We start from the raw sequence: 26,832 nt of genomic DNA, 5'->3' as shown, positions 1-26,832 counted from the left end.
AGACCTTCAAATATCTGCACGTCATACCAGTAGCTAATAGTTACATTTTCTCAGTTAATTTACAAAATTGCGTAAAAGCAAATTCATAGAACAAAACTTAACCGAATTTTTTACTCATCCAATATTCAAATTATATCAAGGACAAATTAACATTAAAACATAAATAGAAATTCTATATCTTAACACCATTTTTATTGCTTTACTAAATTATTGAATTTAATCCATTATCATTGTGTTTCTCATTTTTTTTCCTAAAAATCAAATTAAAACAAAGCTTTTGAAAAGACACGAATATAAAAATCGAAATACGAGCTTAATTCGATATTCTAAATATAACCTGATCATATCATACCCGCGAGACATGACACAAAATACAACGTTTTATTATCAAAAATAAAAACAAAAACAAAACCACGATATTATATTTTCTTTGCCGTTTTTATGAGAATTTCCATTTTCTATAAAATGTAAATGTTGCCGCTCGAAGCTCGAAGAAATAAATAATAATGTGAAATAAGTTGAATGTAAGCTTCAATTTAATTACAAAACAGATCAAATGAACGTTTCGGGTTTCCCCTTTATCAACAAAACAGGATGAATGAAATACCACAGATGAATGAGATGATGTGGTAGTGGCGTAGTTAAGATGAATAAACAAAACATTGGTTGCACTATTATTTATTACATTCTCTATAAAACACGTTGAGGCAGATTCCACCGGAGAAGCCATATTAATAACGTATTAAAGTAATTAAGGATTTTTCTCGCCTTTAGCGGTCAGATCGGGATCATATTTAACCATAATTAGATTATTGCGAAATCTTGGTTACACGAAGCTTCTTCTTTCGTTTGTCTGGAGATCCTTAATATTATTATCTCATGTCTCTCTTTCTTCTTTTTTTCTTTTTTTTTTTTTTATCTTTTTTTTTGGGGGGGGGGGGGGCGACGATATTTCTTCCTCTTTATCTTGTAAAGAAAATGTGATGCGTGTTTTATGAATGCTATTGTTTGGAATGGTACAACATTGTTCAGTTGCTTCACTAGGTACTGGGGTTATTTTTGTTTTACTTAAAGACAACCCTTACTGTAACTTATTGTAATGATGATGATGATGATGATGATGATGATGATGATGATGATGATGATGATGATGATGATGATGATGATATTTGCTGTGGTGATGGTGGTGGTAATAGTATCATGATCGAATATACCACAAACTGACACAATTTCATCCAATTTAAAACAGACAAATACTATATAGACATTATAATTCAGTGCTCAGAAATCAAATAGTATACGAAAACATGAATATAATGATAATTTTAGAAATATGATCCCCCCCCCCCTCCCCTCTTCCCCCGTCATCCCTCCAGCCAAATCTCAATGACAAGATAGTATGTCGAGTCTGTTTCCATGGTGACAGACAAGTTATTAACTCACTCAATCCTAGAGATTTTTGCTAATTTTCAAAATTGGAAAAAAATGTATTAAAAAATGAGCATGTGCATTGATAGTTTTATTCAACTACCATTAACATGTAAAAACTAAAAACATTAGCTTTGATACTACGCCTATAATTTGTCTCAGAAAAATGTAATATAAATTGGCATGGGGTAAAAGTAACCCGGGTAAACTACGGATATAGTCGGTGTTAGGGTTGAGTGAGTTAATATGGCGAATGAAAAGTTGTTCAGGAGCGTCGATTGGTTTTTATTTTCGAAGTGACTATTCTCATCCCCGGGATGCTAGTCTTCATAATAGTATAAAAAGTAGTCCACAATTGTTGTATGTTTAATCCAAAGGTTGTAATGCAGTAATTTGTTAAGTTTCTTGTCACAAGTTGCACAATTAAAAAAAAATCAATCAAATCCAAATCGCAAAAAGCCGGCGACGTTTTTTTCGGTAATCCAATGCCGGGGGGGGGGGGGGGGGGGGGGGGGGGGGGGGGGTGAGAATAGAGGCAGCCTTTTATTTTAATCGGTGGATTTGTTTTGCTTTTCTTTCGTTTTGTTTTTTTGTTGTTTTTGTTTGTTTTTGTTTTGTTTTTTTTGTTTTTTGTTTTGTTTTGTTTATTTACTTTACTAGGTTGCTTTTGGACCATATTTTCTTTCGTTATTTAGTTCACTTAATTGATTTTATTTATATATATTTTTTTAATTGTATACTTTCATAATGCCAAAAGAAATGCCAAAATATAGGGCATATGATGTTGATTTTAATGAACACCGGATTCGTCAGCAGGCGAGATAAGGTCGTAATTACTGTCTGACAATGCTGGTATGGCGATGGTCCTGAATACTTAAAATATACATAATGACATCTATCTAGTTGGTAAATGTGACCCCTCGTCTCAAAACGGTATTAAGTCTGGATGATTAAGATGCTGAAAATGGAATTTGTAGCCAGAAATATCATGTTTAAGTTGAGTTTGTTTGCTTTATAGAGGAGGAATAATATTATATTTCACTGTGCTGAAAAACCAACGTTTCATATTTTTGACCAGTTTGACTATAATTTGACTTTTTAGCATCTGGTCCATCCCGACATAATACCGTTTTGAGACGATGGGTCACAAATAGGATTTTATGAGTTTTAATTTTCTTTTTATTTTTTTTATTTTTTTTTTTTGGTGTGTGTGTGTGTGTGTGTGTGTGTGTGTGTGTTGTGAAAATGTCTCGATAGACATTTTGATAAAACTTATTTTTCTTGTTTCAGCCACAACGTCACGGTGTAAGTATGACTGTCACAACGGAGGCACCTGCAACCATAGAGGTCTCTGCGACTGTCCGACAGGGTTCAAAGGTCACTCATGTGAAACGGGTGAGTAAGATCGTAGCCATCGTAAAGTTATATAGCCTGACACTGACCAAAAAATGACGTCAAAATAAATGCCAGTTTTTTTTTGTCACAAAAGAAAACAAATCGTGAGTTGTATTCAATAGTTTAATCAATGAAATAACGTTTTTCCTTGAGCTTTACTAAGACAACTCACTAGACGCTACACAAACCTTATTGGAAAAAACATATTATATGGTCGATATTGGTGAAGATGGGATGCAGCATAAAATTCTTGCATATCTAAATAGATATTTACAGTAATCATTTTCATGTTAATGAAAGATGGGCCTATAATACTTGTGTGCATCTGCCGACATCAGTTATTTACTTTGTGTCTCAGAAAATGTAGAATACACATTTCTTTGTTGTTGTTGTTTTTTGTTTTTGTTTTTGTTTTTGTTTTTGTTTTTTTGTTTGTTTTTAAATCGTTTTAATGTATGTAGATCAGCCAAACTGGGGCTATGAAACGTTGTTGAGCTACTTTTTTCGATTTCGTTTCATGCAATCAACTTTACACAAAGAGAATTTTGTCGCACTGTTGTGATTTTGAATAAATAGAAAGAGAGAAAATAAGGTCTTTTATTTACCTTCATTTTGCTAACGTTGCTGATGTAATGAAGTTTGATGACTAATGACCTAAATATAGACTTTTCCTTAATATATTGTGAAAACCTGAGGCAAATAAATATCTATAATGGTTTTATAATAATACGTTTTTGAAATCAGATAAAACAGTTTTAAAAAACATAATTGAGCTTTTATATAGCGCAATATCCACTAAAACGTTCTCAAAGCGCTTTCCAAAGGGTCCATGGCCAACAGCAACATCTAACATGTAGGACGGGACATGACGCCTGTTAGGGGATATTACAATTTTTTTCGGACAGAGACGACGTTGTAAACGACCAGGTACTCATTTTACACCTGAGTACGGATAAAGACTTTATGGAAACCCTGTATTACTGAAGTTCCCCGTCGTGTTAAATACACTTTTACTTGATACAATCAGAGGATTTGCACATCGTTCTAAAAAGGTTGATATAAATAAATATCCTCATAAACAGTAACAGTAGTAACAAAACAAAACCCATATTATTATCTCTAAAGACAGTTGATTTATCTCCCTTGCCTACTTGAGTTGCTATAGAAATGTAAATAAAGAAGTGTGTTGCCTTAATGCACAAAGGTCGTAAATGTCAAACCAGTTTCAATCAATTATCCTTATTCTTTTACCAGTTACAAACATAAAACCTACCCAATATTTAAGTTTCCTTTGATTGAATAATAATAATAAACATATTAAAGATTTCATATTATATATAATAATAATAATAATAATAATAATAATAATAATAATAATAATAATAATAATAATAATAATAATAATAATAATAATAATAATAATAATAATAATAATGCTAAAAACGTATATAGATGTCTTGCGCTATAACTCCGAGACACCAGACTCTCAGCGCTTTTAAGGAAAACGTTAAGAATGCAAACAAACAAAAAAGTTTGTAAAATAATTATATATCTATCTACCTTTTACTTAAATCCTCGCTTTCTTTGGAAAAAAATAAACTAGGAAAAAAAAAACAACATTCCGACAACTTTACCAAACGAAGTGAACGATTATCGCAACTCTTTTGCACTTGCTCGCGGTCACTATTTCCACAAGGGCTCTTATTAGATAACTCATCAAGGTATCCATTTGATGGAGTCGTCTCCCCTTTGTTTATTTAACACCCTTCTATATTATCTCGTTCTCTTCTCGTTAACAAACCTCGTTTTCTTAAATACCAAAGGGGCAGATGAAACCTAGATACCACCGGAAGAAAATATCTTCTTTTATTTCATCATATAAATCCACGTGCTAGCTGCGAACATTTGCTTGGGTAGGTAGGTATAAACTAACGCCCTAAGGTGTTCACATCCTAGCACGTCGGATGTGTCTATGATAGCTTTATTTACTATCCGTTATCATTACTATCTTATCAATATCAGAGTACCCATCGCCTGTGCAGGAATAGACAAAAAAATATAGGAACCCAAACACTGCCAGAGTATATACAAATAATCCTGGTATAAGCTATCATTTTCAACCCCCCACCCCCCCCCCCCCCCCCCCCCCCCGAGCTCCCACCCTTGGGAGGACAACAGCAGCAGTTAGCATAATAAATGCCATTTTATGTGAGACACCATTGGTTTGGCAGAGGCATTGTTGTGCTGGCCAGATACGTACAGTATTTGAGACTTGAGTAGGTAAGATATTATGAGTACAGAGCCTTTTCCAAGGAGACAAATTGGCGTCCTCAACAGCGGCAGCCTCTTATGGTTTTCACACTACTTTGTTATGACGATCGACCCAATCAGCAAAGTCTGGTCCGCACTCGTGCACCGTCGCAAACCCGCCGGGTAGCATCGTCACAACACACCGTTCGACTAGATGCTCTGCCGTGTCAGGTCCTCAACAGCAACGCAGACTCCTCTAAACTGGGAGAGAAGTTGCAGGCGTCTGTTACACCAACAAGAGGAGACATTGGGCTGAGGCAAATCCACAAGAGTTTGAGAGGGAATCTGCCTAACGGCAAGTGATGCTTCATCAGTAGGGGATCAACACCGGTCCCACAATGCACGCGCCGCTGTGTCAAAGAACCTGAAATTGGGTATAGTAGAGCGTTGTGATGTGACAAAGTTATCAGCCTGGATAAGCCATCATAATATGTGACCCATAGTCTCAAAACAGCATTATGTCGAAACGAACCAACTGCTTAAAAACCCAATTTAATGTTAAACCGGTCAAAAATATAAATTGTTGGCATTAGCACCCTAAAATATGGTATCTATTCCCCTCAATAAAACATACAAACTCAACACAAGTCTGATATTTCTGGCTATAAATTCATTTTTCAACATCTTCACCAACCCGACTTAATACCGTTTGGAGGCGAAGGGTCACATATTGTAGTGTGCAACCATTAGAAGCTGCTGCCACAACGAGTTGACTTCGGAGATGTAGTCAGGCCCCACTGATGAAGGGCAGCCGCTGTTAGACAGGTTCTGATTCTTAGTCTGTTTCAGCCGTCCAACGTCTCATGCTGGTACAGAACCCTTGTAATATCTCTCTCTCTCTCTCTCTCTCTCTCTCTCTCTCTCTCTCTCTCTCTCTCTCTCTCTCTCTCTCTCTCTCTCTCTCTCTCTATCTATCTATCTATCTATCTATCTATCTATCTGTCTACCTATTTATCTATCTGTCTATCTCTCTCGCTCTCTCTCTCTCTCTCTCTCTCTCTCTCTCTCTCTCTATCTATCTATCTATCTATCTATCTATCTCGCTCTCTATCTATCTCTCTCTATCTCTCTATCTATCTATCTCTCTATCTATCTATCTATCTATCTATCTCGCTCTCTCTCTCTCTCTCTCTCTCTCTTATATTATATATATATTATATATATATATATATATATATCCTTTCTCTTATTATTATCTATCTATCTATCTATCTATCTATCTATCTATCTATCTATCTATCTATCTATCTGTCTACCTATCTATCTATCTGTCTATCTCTCTCGCTCTCTCTCTCTCTCTATCTATCTATCTATCTATCTATCTCGCTCTCTATCTATCTCTCTCTATATCTCTCTATCTATCTATCTATCTCTCTCGCTCTCTCTCTCTCTATATATATATATATATATATATATCGCTCTCTCTCTCTCTCTCTCTCTCTCTCTCTCTCTCTCTCTCTCTCTCTCTCTCTCTCTCTCAATTTCAAGAAGAAGACTTCCCTGAACCCGAGACCCACATGCTACACACCGAATGTCATGCCACAAGACTACAAAGCCACAGTGCGTTTATGTCTGGGTTGTAAAAAGGACAAAAGGTAAAAATAGAATGTTGATGCGGCTATGTGGTCTAGTGGTATGACGTTCACTTTCGGATCGGAAGGTCCTGGGTTCGAGCCTCGCGCTCGGCGCATAGTTGAGTCCTTGGAAAAGGCTATTCACTCACATTCTCTCACCGTACTCAGTTGTAAAATTATGAGTACCTAGCCGTTAACAACGCTGTCTTTGTCCGAAAAAATGTAATGTCGCTTAACAGGCGTCATGTCCCGTCCTACATGTTAAATGTTGCTGTTGACCAGAGTTCTCTGGTGACCAGAGACCCCTTGTAAAGCGCTTTGAGCACATTTAGTGGACATAAAGCTGATTTATATATATATATATAAAAGAAAGAAACAGTAGATTTGAAATGTATCTTGTTTATTACATAATTTGTTTTGTCGTTTCTCCAATCACAGCTCTTTGTTCCCCACGGTGCGAAAACAATGGAACCTGTATCTCGCCGTCCAGATGCTCCTGTCTGTCGGGATATCACGGCGCCTATTGCGAAAAAGGTAGAGCACACGGACTAGCTTGGTCCACCAGTGCCCGTGCATGTGAGTTACGTCCCGTTGTTTTAACCATCTCACCAACTATACAACAACCAAGACTTGTAGCTCATTGCAATGATTATAAATTACATCTACGAGTACTTTCATAGACAATTTTAATAGGATTTTACGCGTTTTAAATATTGAAAATTCTCAATTTATTTCTTATCCAGTTTTTTTTGGTTTACATTTTTGTTTTTGAGTTGAAAATAGGATCCACTTAAACTCAATTTAAGTTTTTTTTTAAATCCCCGCAAATGAAAAGATTGTTTCGTTCCGCATGGTTTCATTTGTAGGCTATCTATTCATTAAGATGACTTGTCAATATTTTCAAAATTCATGATTTCATCCCAAAATTTCTACGATGCGGATGATAAAAATCAAGATTAGAATACCGATTTCAATAAGGAAACAGTCGTTCGATGCAGTGAGCAATTAGTCTTAAAGGGCAGTTTGCGTTGAATGACTCAAATCCGACGTCATATCGTCATTCACGATTGATTTCAAAATATTCCATTGTGTAGAGCCTTTAGAAAGTGATTTATTAACTAATCATTGCAATTTATTTCAACACTCTAATATTAATATACAAAACAGGAAGTTTACTTTGTAATGATTGGACTTTATTTTGAAATTTAAGAACGCAAACTGCCAATTTAAATGTTTAACAATGGTGCTAATCTATTCTAGGTGGTTTAAAAAATCGTAAAACAGTCATTGTTTAAAACTGGGGACACATTAATGTGTAAAATAGTGGTGAACTTTTGATTTCATGAAACTAAAATAACTCAAAGCTTTTGTCTGAATCAGGCGTCGATCGGTCAAGATCCCGGGCCAACGACTTGATGTGGTATGGTGACTAGATGCTTTCCACGTTGTCTTTACTTTCACTTGACTAAAATAAAATATACTATGTTGCCCATTTACTGTTCGGTTAACAGAATGGTGAGGGTAATACTTACCTGACCTGAGATCTAAGTCAGTTCCAGTTGTTTGGAAGCGAGTTAGCGGCCCGTTACGCTAACAGGCCCAATTTCATATGTTTTTATCATACACATGCCATAATATGTAGTAGTAGTAGTAGTAGCGTATGGCTACACATCCAAATTTATTTCGTCAATCCAGCTTCTAAAGTCTTCCTCCGCCCTAAGGACGGTTTCGTAGCCACCTTCACGTTTAGTGACTGGACAGCGTAGGACGATGTGATTGCTGGTCTCTGGGGCTGCCTGACATTTCCGGCAGGTATCACTGTTTCCAAGTTTCCATCTGCACACATTTGATGCAGTTCTGCCATGTCCAGTTCAGAGGCGATTTTGGGAAATCCAGTATTTCATGCCTTATGATTCAGGATATTATAATAATTAAAATAATAAATATTTTGAAGTTTTGTGGCACAAGGTCATCTCTTGATCATACTACGAGTATTTTTGCATCATTAGTATGTGGTCAACTGTATGACATAGATTAGCACCATCATAGACATTCAATGTTTTAATTTGATAACGTCACCAATATATGTCGCTGATTATTGTTTTTAATTTTAATTATTGTTTTTTTTTTTTTTCTGTCGCTCACATCTAGATCGTGCACAAGTTAATCATGCTCAAACGTACAAAATAATGTGATTTCAACTCTTGTCTGTGTCTGCTTGCTGTTACAAAAATCATTAGCTATCATAATTTTCTAACGTTCTTAGTAATTTGTCTAATCTCGGTGCCTTCCATTTTGCTTTGGGAGACCTTCCATAAGCTTCTACATCCCAAGTATTCTTGTTCTAGTAGGGGGGTTTGGGAGGGGGGAAACTTTTTTTTTTAAAGTCTTCCCCTCTCCCAAACCCCCTACACTAGAAGTTTTAGTAGGGGGTTTGGGAGGGGAGGGGAGACTTAAAAAAAAGTTTTCCCCCTCCCAAACCCCTTACTAGAACAATAATACTTGGGATGTAGTAGCTTATTGAAGGTCTCCCTTTGCTTTTTTCTCTCGCCAAAGTAAGCTTTGTATCTTCGCTCACAACTCACATATTATAATATCTACCTAACGACTATCATTAATATCATTTTACCTAGATAGATTGATAATGTTGAGAATTTGGTTGGGGAGATCATGATTAATATTTCATAGTTCAAAGGGGCATAACTCCACCAATTCATTCTATAAAATAAATCATTAAGAGTTGATTCTCCTGAGCACATTAATTTATTTTGGTGGAGAAGTAATTGTCTGTTTTCAAATTTATTTTGTCGTTTGTTTTTTTTTTTTTTTTTTTTTTTGTTTTTTGGTTTTTTTTGGGGGGGGGGAGGTTTTGGGTTTTTTTTTCTTATTCCCTTATGAAGGATATTTAAGTTCGAGATTTTTTTCTACCGTTATTATTTCTGTTGCTTTTGTGAATGAATGATAATGTGCTTCTTTTGATCTTTTGAAAGTAGTTTGTTTTGTTTTTTTCTTGATAAATGTCACATCTTAACATAAAACTATTCTCCACTGCAAAATAAGTTCTCTCAATCGAGCTCTCTTGAGTTCCTATGAATGGAAAATCGAACATTTAATTTGTTTGATTTTCAACTATGGTGAACTCGAGAGAGTAAGTAGGCTACTTGCTGTCATATCAACTTATCTATATCAACTGTAATTTGTTGTACGCATAACTATCTATCTACATTCTGTGATGTTGTTGTTATGATGTGTTGAATGTTGTGGTGATTAACGCTCTCTGTGATGAATAGGGAATGAGATTAGCGGAAGAGTAGCGTCCCTTGATTGGACGTCACCCATAGTCTGTGACGTCACCGGCGAAAAAGTTATTAGAGAGAGAACGTCATGTTGGACGCGACGCGAGGACGAGAGACGCATGCGCACAACCAACATGACGTTCTCTCTCTAATAAATTTTCCGCCGGTGACGTCACAGACTATGGGTGACGTCCAATCAAGGGACGCTACTCTTCCGCTAATCTCATTCCCTATATATGAATGGATGACCAGTTATCTCCTTTCGGTATTGTGTCGGGGTATTTTGCCACATCAGTGACAGAGCAAAGCCAGACTAAACTTCTAAGATGTAGTTAGTATCGTTCCTTTGTTTTTATCAGCTCAATCAGTATGATTTATTTGACAATCTCAGTTAAATCCAAGCTCCTAGCTTTATATAAATCAGAGAAATTTACAACAGAAGCAAGTGATCCAAACGATGGTATACAAAAATTGCCACGTCAGTGACAATAGTGATTTTGCTCAAGAATTTTTTTCTTACTGAGTAAAAGCACATTTTTTTTTTCCCAGGGGAACGTGTTATTAGTGTGGAGTGGCTATGCAGACCATCAATCTTTTCTTTATGATATCCTACAATATAAAATCTACGATCCTTTTAATGTCTCTGAATGCCACGTCAGTATTGCAATAGGGAATGAGATTAGCGGAAGAGTAGCGTCCCTGCGAGGACGAGAGACGCATGCGCACAACCAACATAACGTTCTCTCTCTAATAACTTTTCCGCCGGTGACGCCACAGACTATGGGTGACGTCCAATCAAGGGACGCTACTCTTCCGCTAATCTCATTCCCTATTCATCAAGTACAACATCATCCCTTTCTTTTTTTGTTTTTTCTTTTTTTCTATTTCTTTTTTTTTTTTGGGGGGGGGGGGGGGGGTATTTTTGACGATCCCGACATAATACCACTCTAGGTGGACGAGAGATGAAGTGAGTAGGAAAGTGCCAGAAGACAATATAGAGAATAAAAAGGTCGCGGCGGCGATGGGGGTTTGAACCCGCGACCTTACTGGTACGACAATTCCGCCTGGCCGGGGAGAACGTGACTCAACGGGTAGAGTAACAGTAAGGTCGCGGGTTCAAACCGTGGCCTTCGTTATACTAGAGGCCCAAGACTGGATACAGTGACGTCACTCTCTCAATCATAACAAGTGAGAGAGAGGAGACAGCGAGCCGAGCGGGCGGCTGTGTGTGTTAGTGTTACCAGTGAAGCGAGGCAGGAAAAACATAGATTTTCCAGATTGGAACTTTTGTGGCCAACTTTTAGGAAACCCAGATTTTAGAAATTCGATATGCATTATTTAACGACTTTCCTTAGAAAATAGATGTTTATTAATTATTGATTTCGTGGATTAGCATTTATTTTTCATTCAAACTCATTTTGCCGATGCAAATGATCCTATATCAACCGACTTCCATTTTTCTTGGACTTCGACGATAACGATTGCGAATATTTATAATAAGATCATTTACTTTTGTCATTGAAATTTATAGCAAACCACTTTTTTTACACTTCATTTTCACATAATTATATTATGCTCACTTTTAACAGTTTATAAATAACACGACAAAAAAATTACCCCCCCCCCCCCCCCCCCCCAAAAAAAATGCTAGCTATATTTGGCATGGTTAAGAAGAAATAATTGGCATGAATTATTTTTTTCCACTCGCATACAACACACACCTCTCATTACTATTTCGCTGTACTACACACTGGATCTCAAGTCCTAGCAAAAAATACAAGATTTTATTTCTCATAAAAAAAGAATTGTACAAGAATAATAAGGGGGCTAAATGCTCTTTTTAAATCTTTATTTCATTCAAAATTTTAATTGTAATATGGGCAATAGTAGGCTAATACTAATATAAAAAAATAAAATAAACAAAACATTACCTTGCTCCGTCAATGATAATTACTGGGCACGAAACGCAAGAAGTTAATCTGCAGACACTATATATAAACTATAGATTGACTATAAAAATATAGTGTTTCGCTGTTCAACAGCTCATCAGTGCAGCTTGGAACTCAAAAAAATCAGTTGGATACCTACAGGTTCCACAGAGTTCAATCTGCAGACACTATATATCTATTATATCTTTTGTAAATGTATACATAATGTTGATATGTACATACTGGTCAATTGTTAATCCAAAAAAAAATATGCAACAGTGATGACAATAAACAAAGAGATGTGATTTTATGGTAATTAGAAGGAAAAGGAATGAGAAAACATAGAGTTGGACTTGACATGGAGACACATGTGGCATGGAGCTGGCGATTGATATATAAAATGGGCAGCCCTTACATACCCCACATACGTAGTGAGCTCCCGCAGGAATCTAAGCCTGATGGTTGTCTGAAACATGTGCCTCCAGTCTTATCCAATAATGAGAAGGAAAAGAGATGACCTATGCTCTTTTCGTAAGAGTTTGATAAGGAACAAATTCAAGAAAAGTAGAAATAGTGTGAACAAGAGCATCCATGGTTTCTCTCGACAATACTCCTTCTCGTGGTTTCATCCCTAACCTGCTCCAGTCCTTGAACCAAGTCAAAGCATCTTGAAGAAATGAGAAATTGGAATCAGAAATGGAATTAATTGGCTTGCACCTCTCATCCCTCAATCTCCTGCCTTTCAGCGGATGCTTGACATTTAGAACATTCCATAGCTGTACAATGAACAATATAAATAATACTGTCCCACTGACATTGACATTCCATTTGGATCCAAAGTGCTCCAAGGCAGCAGCATTCCGTCTGTCAAAAATTCTCAACATCAGTGGAACACTCTGTTTCTCAGTAGGCGATGGATTCAAACATTTTCGATTCAAAGATGGAGCAAGTTTCACGACTGATGACTTCTCTTCCTCGTATACTTTTGTAATGTGACACATGGATCCTCTCATAACTGAAGATGAAGGATTTTCATTGTTGGTCAGTACAGGTGGTAACATAAAAGTCTTCTCCAGGTCTTTTTGAGACGTCCAGTTATTTCTAATACATTTGAAAAGGTGGACAGTATCAAAAATAAAAAAAAAAGTTTCTCTGAAGGAATGACAGGATTTGGAATAGATGGACAAAGACTTCCCCCAGACATTATAGCAAAGGCATTGCGGTTAATTCTGTTGGTGTCAGAAATAACACACAAAACATGAAAACCAAAATCATGAAGAACTTGCAATGTTTTAAGGAGCAAACATTGCAAATAACGAGCATCAATATTTTTTACAATGGCAACAACATCTTTCTGTTTATCAAGAACTGAGGAAATCATGAAGACCTGGGCAGTGCTTGCCTCAGAAACCTGACAATTATATGCAGAGCCCTCAACTTTCCCCCTTTATACGACAACTGGTGAGAAATATGAATTTCGTCCATCATGAGAACGACATCACGCTCATGTTCTTGCATTTTAAGACATCGCTGTCTTAAATATTCTTCATGATCTTTAGAATTAGGAAAACCAGTCTTCATTTCAAAGACAGAGGAAAGTTTTCTTAGATAGGACTGATGAGGCAAAGTAAGAAAGGAATTCCTTAGAAGAGAATAGGCACGAGGAGCAGATGCAAACAACTGGAATGCCCAGATAAGGGTAGAGCAACTGTAACGTTTTACAGACAAGTTAACTAACTTAAGCTGCTCAACCAAAAACCTAACTTTTGGCATGAACAAAGACTTGGACTCATCATCTTCATCATTGTCAACACTGTTGCATAGACTATCAATAGCTGAAACATAAAGTTGCAGCTGGTCCTCCAAGTTACTTCTATCAAATCCATTCCCATGACAAAAATGGGAAAGGACAGTGTCAAATTGAGACCAGCATGTAAGAGTTGGGGGAGACGTTTTCCCAAAAATCCATGCAATGGCGCTATCAGGAACCCTTTCTGAAAAACAAAGAAAAAAATAATGGTCAAGTCATCACACTAACATATATTATAATTTCCATGCTTCAATGAAAAATAAGTTGTATCTTTTTTATTGTCTTCTTTCATCATTTAAACAAGATCCATATAAAATGGTTGATAGTGAGATAATAATATATCTTTTAATTGTATATAATAACATCACAGCATTACGATAGACTTTAATAAAAATTATACTTACTATATTTATTACTACTTCTACTACCATTAGTGTTACTACCACTACTACTAATAATATTATTTCAAACTACTACTCTACCAAGAATATTATTACTGCAATTACTATTATACGACTACAACCACTACTAGAACTACTGTTAGTGGTAGACTACCATTGCCATTATTGGTGTCACTACTACTAATATTGCCATTGCTACTAGTACTACTATATTGGCGTTCCTACTACTACTGCTACTATTACCACCACCACTGCTACTACTACTTCTAACACCAGCACTACTCTTTTATACTTATACCCTGAGTTCTATCTAGCACTATTACTATTTTAGAAATCATTTATTCTAACTCTAAACATGTCAATTTTCAAGGTAAATACTTACGATTATCAGAAAATATTTCCACATGCATGTCAGAGAAAACTTTGATTGAAGACAGCAACTTTGGAGCACTGTCAACAGTATCAATAATCCTGTAAAGGGTGCAGTGGTCAGGCATTGGTGGATCATCAGGTGAAGACGATGAGGCAAGAAAAAAAACGATAAATCCATAATTTCGCATCAACTCTGGTGTTGAAACTGCCACAGAATTCTGTATAATTCTTAATCCGATCATTTTCAACCCATCGTTTAAAAGACTCATCGTCTCTCTTTAAAACTGCATCTCGCCTTTCGTCGGGGGCTTTCCGTTTCATGGATATTTTCGTAGATAAATAGGAGGGACAGTTGGGAAAGATGGAAGGATAAGCATCTTTGGTCAATTTTGGTATGCTTCTCTCTACACTGAGAATGGAACCGTCAGGTCTTGTGACAGAATCTACTCTGACAATAAATCTGTCACAAAAATGACGCTCATATACCACAGCTGTAGAAGAAGGTTGGAAATCTTGTCTCGGTATCTTCCTCAACCAAAGGTTTTTCCTATCTAAATCCGAGGGAAATTCAAAGGCAGACACTGACACTTTCTCAGAAGGATAATAATTTCCTTTACAATTTGGCACACAGCACTTACGAGGCATGATGAAAATGCAAAACAATGGATGGTATTTATCAAAATATGAATGACTATTTAACAAATTATCTAAAGAAAACAAGAGGGTACAATAATCCGATAAGAATGAATTGAAAATGAATGACAACACAGTCAACCATTAACCGGTTTTCAAAACGAAAGCGGATGGACCGGGAGTGTGACGTCACATCGCCAGTCGAGACGATACTCAGGCCATAAGAGTTCACGAAGGCCACGTTCAAACCCCCATCGCCACGGCGATATTTTTATTCTCTATTGTCTTCTGGCACTTTCCTACTCACTTCATCTCTTGTTGTTATCAACGTAAGTGCCTCCCCACTCACTTTTCTGAATTATGTTGACGAGAATAGTTGACATCATTGTATCCAAAGCTTGACTGATTGTTAAAATTGAAAACAAAAATATTCAATTAATTGAATGAATGAATGAATGAATGAATGAATGAATGAATTTATGTAGCGCCTAGATCCACAATGTGCTCAGAGGCGCTTTACAATGCAAATAAAACACAACAATAAATTGATAATTTAAGCATAAAATCTATCATATTGGAATAGCATTAATCGATTTGTAATTTAACTACCACGCAAGATGAAAATTTAGGATATCTATAATAATACAAATGTTAAACATCAAATGATTTTCTAAAGAGATGTGTTTTAAGTTTCTTTTTAAAGTTTTCAAATGTCGGATATTTTTTGAGGGATGAAGGCAGTTGGTTCCATAAGACGGGTGCCGACTGGCTAAAAGATCTCTCACTAAAATATTTCTGAATATTATAATATATAGGTGAAAATTAAACATAGTATTACAGGAAACCTGCCATATTAAGAGGCGCTGTGCCAAATTGGATTCAATAGTCTGGTGTCACGTCCGCCCAGCAACCAGCATCTTGGTTCTATAACAAAGAAAATCGGTACTTTTTATTCTTCATACTCGCAAGAATTTTTTACACATGTCATGTGATCAGAATGTTTCAAAGTCAAAACATGATCAGATTTATGTTTTTCTCCTCTGGGTACACTTTTATGCTCGTCGGAGAAGTATTTCAAAAGGGCATTCGCCTTTGTTCCGATAGTTTAGAACCAGTTACTAATTTACAATGCGTCATTACGAAGGACGTGACGTCACAGCTATGCAACAGCTTGTGGAATTGGGTTTGTACATTGTATGAAATTTTATACAGATAATTGAGTTTTGCTTTTGTTATTTCTTTTTTCACTTCTATTTTATTGGGGGAGGGTAGATCTAGCTTCTTTTTTTTTCTTATTTCATTTTTGGTCATTACTTTCTTTTTTGCCTACTAGCCTATTTATTGATGTGTTATATTTTTTGTTTTGTTTTTCTATTGTGTAATTTTGGAAGATTGTTCGGATTGGGGAGAATAGAGACCGGTGTCTTTATCGTTATGGTGACTTGCCAGGGGTTTTGATTTAGTTTTTGCTTCTTTTATTTGTATTTTGCTTTTCTTGACTTTTTTTTTTAACTTTCAAGTTTCCAGTTTTCTATTCGTTTTTTTTCTTGTTTTGGTATTTTCTTCTTTTTTTTTTTTGTTCTTATTGTCCTATGTTTTTTTTTTGTTTTTTGTTTGTTTGTTTGTTTGTTTGTTTGCTTTCGTTTTGTTTTTTTGTTTTTTTCTCTGAATTTTACTTTTTTTTATTACATCTGTACGCAAAAATAAAAAAAGGGGGGGGGGGGGTTAGGGTTTGAGATTCTTTAGTTGTTGGTGGTGGTGGTTTGTTTCTTTTTCTTTTTTCTTTTTTCTTTTTTTTTTTTTTTTTTTTTTTTGTTATTTTTTGTTTGCTTTAATTTTTGGATTTGGTTTGCTTAGGGTTTTTTGTTGTTTTGATTTTTTGTTTTTGTTTTTATCATTTTTTTTTCCTTTTTTGGTAAGTCGAGTTTTGTTTTGTTTTTGTTTTTGTTTTTTTTGTTTGTTTTTGTTTTGTTTTGTTTTTTGTTGGGTTTTTTATTTGGTGGTTTTTAGGTCTTGGGTTTTCTTTGTTTTGTTTTGTTTTGTATCTATTCGTTTGTTTTACATGTTTTTAAATTTTCAATATGTGAAGGTGCTGATTGATTTTTTTGTGAAGCCCAATGTGTATCTGGAAATAAATATTAGGACATTTATCACTTCAATCAAGATGATGCTACTTATTACTATCCTTAATAAAAATTACTGTTAGTTAGTTTTTATTTTATTTTTTTTCTTCTAACCATACCACAAAGCAGCACTTTTTTAAATGTCAAAATATAACAAAATATGATTTATGAAAACATAGAAATTAGGATCGATAATCACTAATAATATCACCCTGTCTTTAAACGTTTTTCCAAAAAAAAATAAGAGCACTTGTATAGGGCAATATCCACTAAACATAATCAAAGCGCTGTACAAGGGCTCTCTAAAGATAAAAAAAAAGACTATAAATGAGCTTTTATATAGCGCAATATCCACTAAATGTGCTCAAAACGCTTTACAAGGGGTCCCTGGTCAACAGCAACATTTAACACTTAGAACGGGACATGACGCCTGTTAGGCGATGTTATATTTTTTTTCTGACAGAGACAACGATGTTAACGGCCAGGTACTCATTTTACACCTGAGTACGGTGAGAGATTGTGGATAAAGAGCCTTTTCCAAGGACTCAACTATGCGCCGAGCGCGAGGCTCGAACCCAGGACTTTCCGATCCGAAAGCGGGTGTCATACCACTAGAGCACATCGCCGCAATGTTACTCTAACCAACAACAACACATAACATGTAGGACAAGACATGGCGTCTGTTTGGCAATATAACAATCTTTCCGACAGAGGCAGGCTGTTAACCGCCAAGTACACATTTTACACCTGAGTACGATGAGAGCATGTGCGTAAAGAGCCTTTCAAAAGGACTCAACAATGCGCCGCCTAGAGCGGTACTCGAACCCAGGACTTTCCAATCCGAAGGCGAATCTCATACCACAAGATCTGATAGTCTACACGACAATCTGACATAGAATTCATCAATTTCTTTGCTGATATTTTTGCAAACAGAAGGTCAAAGGTATTAATAAAACAATCTACCAGATCTCAACTCGGTTGAAATCAATGGATTGAGTGATATCTGTGTGAATGTATGTGTGTGTGTGTGTGTCTGTGTGTGTGTTTGTGTACGTTTCCAATAAGTTACTTTTAGACCTTCTCAAAAATCGGTTTTAAACTCATTTTTGATAAGACTAAACTCAACAGGGAAGAAAAGCGTGTTGTCAAAAAAAAAAAAAACTGGTTCCTATTTCACTGAAAATTACTGTCTTGTGATAGAGGAGAAGTCTCCATACTTACTTTACTTGACCTGTCAGCAGCTTTCGACACAATAGATCACACCATTCTATATAACAGTCTTTTCGAGAATTTTGGAATCAGTGAATACGTCTTTCAATGGTTTAAGTCATATCAAAGTAATAGAACACAATCTGTCTTGATTGATGGCAAGCAGTCAATTGATTTACCATTGAACTGCGGTGTCCCACAAGGCTCGGTCCTAGGTCCAGTCCTCTATATTCTCTCCACTCTGCCCCTTGGGTGCGCCATTGAGCCCCATGAAAGATCACATGTATGCCGATGATACGCAGCTGTATAAGTCTGTCGTCCCGTCTAGCGTGCATGTGGCTTCGCTTCGTGTGAAACAGTGTTGCTCGTCCATAGGGCGCTGGATGCAGAGTCATAGACTAAAATTTAACGAAGAAAAAATTGAAATTTTATTATGTGGTACACCCTCTAATGTCAGGAAGGCTGGTATCCATAGTAGGACCGCACTAAATTCCCAATCTCCGAGCTGTATTCAAGAACTTGTGGTCCCCGATTCGTCAGCTTAGGTCATCGGAGATCCAGCTACTAAAAGTGCCAAAAACACGGCTTACTAATTTCGGCGATAGATCTTTTTATATAGCAGGGTCTACAATTTGAAACTCACTTCCTTTGTCAGTAAGGCTCTCGGGTAGCGTAGAAAATTTAAAGGGTTGGGGGGGGGGGGGGGTTCGTTGCCACGTCCATTGACGGCAGTTGAATCAGTCAGCAAAGAAATGCTCAAAAACACTTGGAGATAACTTGAGCTGCACATCAAAGTACTGAACACAAGAAATGGTAGACACTGAAATCCATTACAATGTGTGTGTATTTTTAAAATTCGTTAAATATCTGTAAAGTCATTTTTCGAGTTTTGGTTTGCGTTGAATATAACTTGAATTATTTCTCTTTATGTTCGCTAACATCATGTGCTTAGATGTGCTGTCTGTTTCTTCGTAAACTATTTTCTTATTGGTTTCACATTTCTGGGACACCTGTAGGTTCTAGGCGCTTGACACGAAGGAAAATAATGGATTAGTAAATAGTAAATAATGAATTTATATAGCGCCTAAACATCCACGTTAATCGTGCTCTGCTGCTCTTAACATTATAAAAATGTTTTAAAACAACAAACTTAAAAATCACACTACATAATAAGCATGAATGCAAAAACAAAATCTAAACAAGATCTATTTCATAAAAAAATAAGCCTCACGGAACAACTCAGTCTTCAGACATTTCCTGAAAGATGATAAATTTTCACAGGACTTTGTCCGAGGACTAAGTGCGTTCCATAGGCGTGGAGCTATTGATGAAAAAGGCTTTTTTTTTACCGAAAGTGGACTTTGAGGTGGTAACTTAGACTTTAATTAATGAAAAACACATCTATACATAATACCAACATGTGTGTGGATACCCACACACACAAAGACCGAGTCATACATAGACATGCACATTCCTACAATCAATTTAAATCTTTAAAAGTATCTACAATTGAAAAAGATATGTTTTTAGGTAGGATTTAAAACAGTTAATTTTTTGTGAGTGTGTGTGTGTGTGTGCGCGCGCGCACGCGCGCGGCTATTTGTTCTTGTGGGATGACACTCTTTCGGATTGGAATGTCCTGGGTTCGAGCCTCGCTCGGCTCATAGTTGAGTCCTTGGAAAAGGCTTTTTACTCATATTCTCTACTCAGTTTAAAATGAGTAGCTGGGCGTTAACAACGGTGTCTCTGTCGGGGAACAAATTTCTAATATCACCTAATATGCGCCATGTCTCGTTCTACATAAGTGTTGCTGTTTGTCAGGGACTCTTTGTAAAGCGATTTGAGCACGTTTAGTAGATATTGCGCTCTATAAAAGCTCAAGTACTCTTTTGTTTGGTTGTTTTTTAAGCTTCTTTTGAGAGGGGGTTAGTACCTAACTCGGGGTGGGACGGGGTGGGGGGGGGGGGAACAAAAGCAATAGCTCTTTCTCTAATTTTCTTTTAGTTTTAGATTGTATTAGATAACAATCGAATATCCTGGCTAGAGTAGTGTAGATTTAGCGTACGTAGATGTTTGAAGATGTATATACTTCTTTAGTGTACACGGAGGCATCGTTTTGAAATGCTTTAAAATTCAAAAGTAAACAATGAAGTTCTTTTTAAAATGGTCTTTAGTTTGATTAAGAACAATCTGAAGTCGTTTGACATTGCACTGAGGTATGCTGGCCGTGAATCTAACAATAGCAAATAGTCTAGAGAGAACCAAAATAAATAACAATGTGAAATTGAATGTAAGCTTCAATTACTCACTCACTCACTCACTCAATCCCATGACCGGATGGTCGTCGGGGGACTTGCGTGAAGCAGAAGTTACAGTCTTCCTCCATGCCTGCCTGTTGCTAACCCTATGTAGCAGCTCCGGAACCGACATCTCTGTCCATTCTTTTATATTGTCCAGCCACATCTTCCTTTGGCACCATCTTCTGCTCTGCCCTTCGACTGTACCCTGTAGGACGGTCCTGCTCAAGCTAACGTGCCGAGTATGGTGTCCAATATAAGTTTCAATATAATATACGAAAACAGATAAAATGGACGTCTCGGGTTTCCCCCTTTATCAACAAAACAGGATGAATTAAACACTTCAGACGAATTGGATAATAATGTGGTAAAGGCCACCATTTTTTTTTTCAAATTCACATTGTTATTTATTTCTTCAAGCTTCGAGCAGCAACATTTACATTAGAGAGAGCCAGTGCGTTTGTCAGAAGAGATTCAATATCCTTTTAGATTCCAGCTAATGTTGTCCTCCTGATCAAAAAGGCACTAGTCCACAACGACTAATAGGATTCAATAGACTGATGTCACGAGCAGCTTGGTTCTAAACAAAGAAAATTGGTACTTTTTATTCTCCATGCTGGCTAGACCGTTTTCACGTGTCATGTGATCAGAATGTTATAAAAGTCAAAACATGATCAGATTTATAACGTTTTTCTCCTCTCTGGACACATTTTTATGTTCTTCTGAGAAGTAGTTCATAAGGGCATCCTCCATTGTTCCCATAGTTTAGAACTAGTTGCTAAGTTACTGTGTGTCATTACCAGTGAAGTAACGTCAAGACAGTTGAAGGCTATTGATTGAAAGAGGGGTCGGGGGAAGGGGCGAGAGAGCAATTTTTTGCAGCTGAAAAAAAACCTTAGTCCGTAGGTAATGAGTCGGGTGCTCAACAATCTGGACCTACGATTCATCATTTTCGACCATAGCTGAGTTCGAGTTGATTAGAGCCGAAATTGTGGGCCCTCTGTACACTTCTTTTAAATCTGTGATAAAAGCGAGTTAAAGTTCAAAGTTTATTCAATCTGAGGCTTTCGCCAATAAATCACACAATTTGATGACAACAGACGGACAAACCAAATCCTTTTTTTTTTAGCTTGGGCGACCGAAGAGTTTCTGGAATGACAGAATTTGGTAAGACATGGAATTAGATTTTTTTTTTTAAAGTTAGCTCAGGATGGATGGAAACTGTTTTCCTGTGGCCTATACCCTGACCCAGGGTGAAAAAGGCAATGATTATGATGATACATGAAAATGGAAAAAAAATGGTAAATGGAACGAAAAAATAAACTGATACCACTAATTAATAACCATAAAAAATACAACAATCGTAATAATGCATGGTACTGCGCCGTGTTGCAGTGCAATTCTATCAAGACACGTTGATTAGTGCTAACACACTCAAAGGCCTGGGGTTTTATTCATGGACCAAGACCATGATAGTCTCAGACTATAGCAAAGTGTGAGTGAGACTTTGTAGTCCAAGACTTTGGGAAGTCCGAGACGACTGATAATGATGTACTGGACATGGTTATGGTTTAGACATAATGTAATTTTGTTCCTTCTCCCAGCGGCCTGTGGACGTCCATGCCAAAATGGAGGACATTGTCTTCCTGAAGGATTTTGCTGGTGTGCCAAAGGATTCTTCGGAGATGCCTGTGAATACAGTAAGTCTTCTAATTCCATCATGTAACATTCTTGCACTCTTGTCTTTTGTTGGAGTTTTGGACGTCCTCCTCCCAGTCGCGGCACGAACGCGAGTGTGCGGTGGGAGGAGAGTAAGGAGGACATTTTTCTGCCGACTGGATCGATATGCTGAATCATCATCATCATCATCATTATCATCATCATCATCATCATCATCATCATCATCATCATCATCATCATCATCATCATCATCATCATCATCTCATCATCATCATCATCATACATCATCATCATCATCATCATCATCATCATCATCATCATCATCATCATATCATCATCATCATCTCATATCATCATTCATCATCATCATCATCATCATCATCATCATCACCATCATCATCACATCATCATCATCATCATCATCATCATCATCATCATCATCATCATCATCATCATCATCATCATCATACATCATCATCATCACTATCATCATCATCTCCACATCACTCACCAGGATCATATTAATCATCATACACCATCATCATGACCTCAGTATATATATCACATATCAATTACATCCACGACTACCCAGATATTTATTCAACACCTCATATGAGCTCGTATATCAGGGAAAGTATTAGCGAAGAGTAGCGTCCGTGTTGGCATCCCATAGTCTGTGCGTCACCGGGGAGAGTTATTAGAGAGAAACGTCATGTTGGTTGTGCGTATGCGTCTCTCGTCCTCGCTTCCGAGGACGAGAGACGCATGCGCACAACCAACATGACGTTCTCTCTCTAATAACTTTTCTGCCGGTGACGTCACAGACTATGGGTGACGTCCAATCAAGGGACGCTACTCTTCCGCTAATCTCATTCCCTATAGAGATCAGAAATATGACACATTCATGTTGTATTCCAGGTCGCTGCAATCCCCACTGTCGTAACGGAGGTACTTGTATAGGCCCCAACCATTGTCAGTGCACGGATGACTTCACTGGAAAACTATGTGGTGAGTAATAATAATAATAATAATAATAATAATAATAATAATAATAATAATAATAATAATAATAATAATAATAATAATAATTGAGCTTGATATAGCGCAATATCCACTTAATGTGCTCAAAGCGCTTTACAAGGGGTCTATAGTCAACAGCAACATTTAAGATGTAGGACGGGACATGACGCCTGTTAGGCGATATTACAATTTTTCGGACACAGACAACGCTGTTAACGGCCAGGTACTCATTTTACACAGGCTAAAGGCAAAGGCTAAAGGTCGAATGATTTGAACATGATGTCTTCTGCAATGAGTTCAACTTTGTTGATAACTAAAGCAAACATGAACATTTCATAAACCATGGCGGTCGTCATTGCCGTAATCACCAAGTCAGCATCGTTTCCTTATGTTAGGTAATGTACTCACTCGCTCAATCCTCTCCTGGCCTGCTGGCACTTGAGGCGACGAAAGGGGTCTCCACCTGGTCCTGTCAGCAGCTATACTATTCTTGGGGCCATCTCGAGGACAGACAGACCTCTCTGTTTTAGGTCCCTCTTCGGTACGTCTCCAAGTCTCCTTGAGGCGGCCTCGCTTCCTCTTTCCTTGGGGGTGTCCGTCGCAGAGCCTTTCTTATCAGTGAGTGTTTCATCAGGTCTGCGACAGACATGCCCCAACCATTGCCATCTTCTCCTTTTACAATTTACACTCGGTCAAAAATGAATGGGTACCAGGCTATCCGCAGTGACGAGTGTTTTAAGTACTAGTTTAAAAAGATAACGCCCAACAAACGAATCATATTACAGTGCGGACCCGGAAAATTGGTTTCATGCGGCTTACAAGTAGAATATTATATGAGGTATTGTGAAACTCATTGAATATGGTAAAGCGTGGAAATGTTTTATATAAATGTTCATATTTATTTCATCTTTTTTCCCCCTTTATAGCATCATCATCCTCCTCATCATCATCATCATCATTAAAACCCTTATTACAGCATTTTCGGTGTCCATCTCATTCACCATCCTGTACTTTTTAAGCTGTGAAAAGTCAGTGGGAAAACAGTTCTCACATATGTCGCATTACCAGGGGCGTGGCTATAATATTGGTTGATTTAGTGCCTGGCACCGCATCCATCTTTTAATAATGGATTACAGCCTTTAAAAAAAAAAAAAACAACAAAAAACAGAGAAATGGTATATACCGCCTCTAACTTTTTTTGAGAAGTTCTTTTCTTTATTATTATTTTTTTTTTGTATTTATATATATAGCATGTTTTAAATCATTTTCTTCATCTGATTCTGATACCACCTTATAGATAGTATGCAGATGACGTCACTCAGGCCTTTGTTATTGTTTTTGCCATCCGCGTTTGTGAGTTGTTCTCACTAAACTGTATTAACCAGACTATGAAAGTTCATGGTTACACAGAGTTTGTGTGTTGGTCCGTTATACTTCCGGATGGCAATGTTGTGAACTCCTTGGCCAAGCGCATTCTATCTATACTGTAAGCATGCCACGCCACTGCTCATTACAAATATCCCGAAAATCGAAATATGTGTTGATTACTATTCAACTTTTGACTTTTTTTATACCTCAGAACTCTCTCTGGCTCCAAGTCGTGTGGGTAGAAGGGTATCAACATCCACAACATCCTCAACCTCCTCAACCATTAATAACGCACCTCGTACAAAGCCGAATGCCAACAAGAGGAAAACCAGAACAATCAAAAGTAAGATCATCTCCTCCATTTCCCGTCTCCTTACCTACGTTAAGAAAATCGCCATATTTGTTACGAAACAGCCATCATTTCTCTCTTTCTGATTTCTTTTGTACATCATAAATTTAAAGATTTTTTTTTTTTTTTTGTTAAAGCCATAACAAATTTAAAATGTTTGTATAGCTCGTTTTGCTATAACAAAAAAGTATGTACGACAAGAAACTTACTACTTTTGTGTTTGAGTGAGAAAAAAAATATATTCTTGTGTTGGTGGGTGTGGAAGTTTGGGGGGATATCACGAAAGGAGAGAGTTAAACCTCACTCCCATCCCAAATTCCCTCACCCCCCCCCCCCCCCACTCCCTCTTCAGCCTTAACTTTTATTCTATCTTATTACAACCCGTCACACTTTCTTACATTATCCCAGATGGATTGAAACCATCAACAAAACTTTTCCACTCCCATTTATCCTTCCGGATCTTTTCAGTGCTCAACAATTCCCGAGTTAAATTTGCTACCAAAATGCAAAAGTCGAAAATTGAGAAAGATGCGCAGTTATGGCTGATGGGAATCTGGAAATGTGTAAATAACGCAATAAAACTAAAGTGGACTAAAATTAAAATATATTAATAATAATCATATATATATAAATATATAATAAATATATATATAATATATATATTTATAATATATATATATAATATATATATATATATAATATATATATATATATATATATATATATATATATATATGATAGATGCTGAGGGGATGAGGGGGTATGGGGTTGGGGTTTTTTTCCGTTTTGCTTGACAGTTTTCATTCTTATTTTCTAACTAATTCAAAATTCACCAACCTTAAATCAACTTCAATACTATTATTAATTCTGGTAATAAAACCTTTTGATTTTATTATTTAATTTTTCAGATCTCGAATTAAAAATTCGCAAAGCCGAGAGGAGACTTCTAAAAATAACACTTCGAAAATCACGAAAATGGGGCGTAACTCTCAACGAACGCCGTACATTACAAAAGTTGAAAAGGCACGCAGACGAAAAGGCCTTGACCTTGAAAGAACGTCGGTACCTCATCAAGTTGATGACAAAGCAACGGAAGCATCTCAACAGTAAAGACAAAACAAAACTCAAACGTTTCAAACGATTGATCCGACAAGCTAAAAATAAATCGAAACAGAGAAAACCTCGGAAGAGAAGGATGTTTGTGTAAATAAATACGATTGACATAATAATACTTTAGTGGTAATTTCAGTGACTTTTTGTATAGAAGTAATATTATTATTATTATTATTAATCCTTTAACGGCGAAATTGAATTTCTTTCAAATGTTTGGGTTTTTTTCTTTTTGATAATTCATCTGGTTATGACGATAGACCTAACCATAATTTTATCAAGAGAGTGGATGGGTGATCTTGATACAACTATGACTTCAAGGAAACCAGGGTCGTATCGCGGTGAACGCTCCTACGATGACAATGGTCAAGTTTGATGTCAAGTTATAACATAAATAAATCGAAACCCGCCTATGAAAAAAATAATTTGAATGGGCTTTTGTTGTTGTTGTTGTTGTTGTTGTTGTTGTTGTTGTTTTGTTGTTTTATTTGTTTGGGTATTTTGTTGTTGTTGTTATGTTTTTTGTCTT

General features: G+C 36.7%; 1 protein-coding gene across 1 annotated transcript in view; it reads left to right on the top strand.

Annotated features, from left to right (window-relative positions):
* Positions 1-26,485, top strand: part of LOC144975771 (uncharacterized) — a 166,510-nt gene extending 140,025 nt beyond the window's left edge. Inside the window, exons 6-11 of the mRNA XM_078919958.1 lie at positions 2,719-2,823; positions 7,146-7,241; positions 22,381-22,476; positions 23,375-23,464; positions 25,056-25,187; positions 26,102-26,485. Of these exons, the coding sequence (XP_078776084.1) occupies positions 2,719-2,823; positions 7,146-7,241; positions 22,381-22,476; positions 23,375-23,464; positions 25,056-25,187; positions 26,102-26,400 (818 nt within the window). The 3' untranslated portion in view covers positions 26,401-26,485. The remainder of the gene's footprint in view (positions 1-2,718; positions 2,824-7,145; positions 7,242-22,380; positions 22,477-23,374; positions 23,465-25,055; positions 25,188-26,101) is intronic.
* Positions 26,486-26,832: the final 347 nt, after the last annotated feature.

The sequence above is a fragment of the Berghia stephanieae genome, chromosome 6 (genome assembly GCF_034508935.2).
Source record: "Berghia stephanieae isolate SIO BIC M18660-M18661 chromosome 6, UCSD_Bste_1.3, whole genome shotgun sequence".
Lineage (NCBI taxonomy): Eukaryota > Metazoa > Mollusca > Gastropoda > Nudibranchia > Aeolidiidae > Berghia > Berghia stephanieae.
This window is presented reverse-complemented; position numbering and strand designations above follow the sequence as displayed.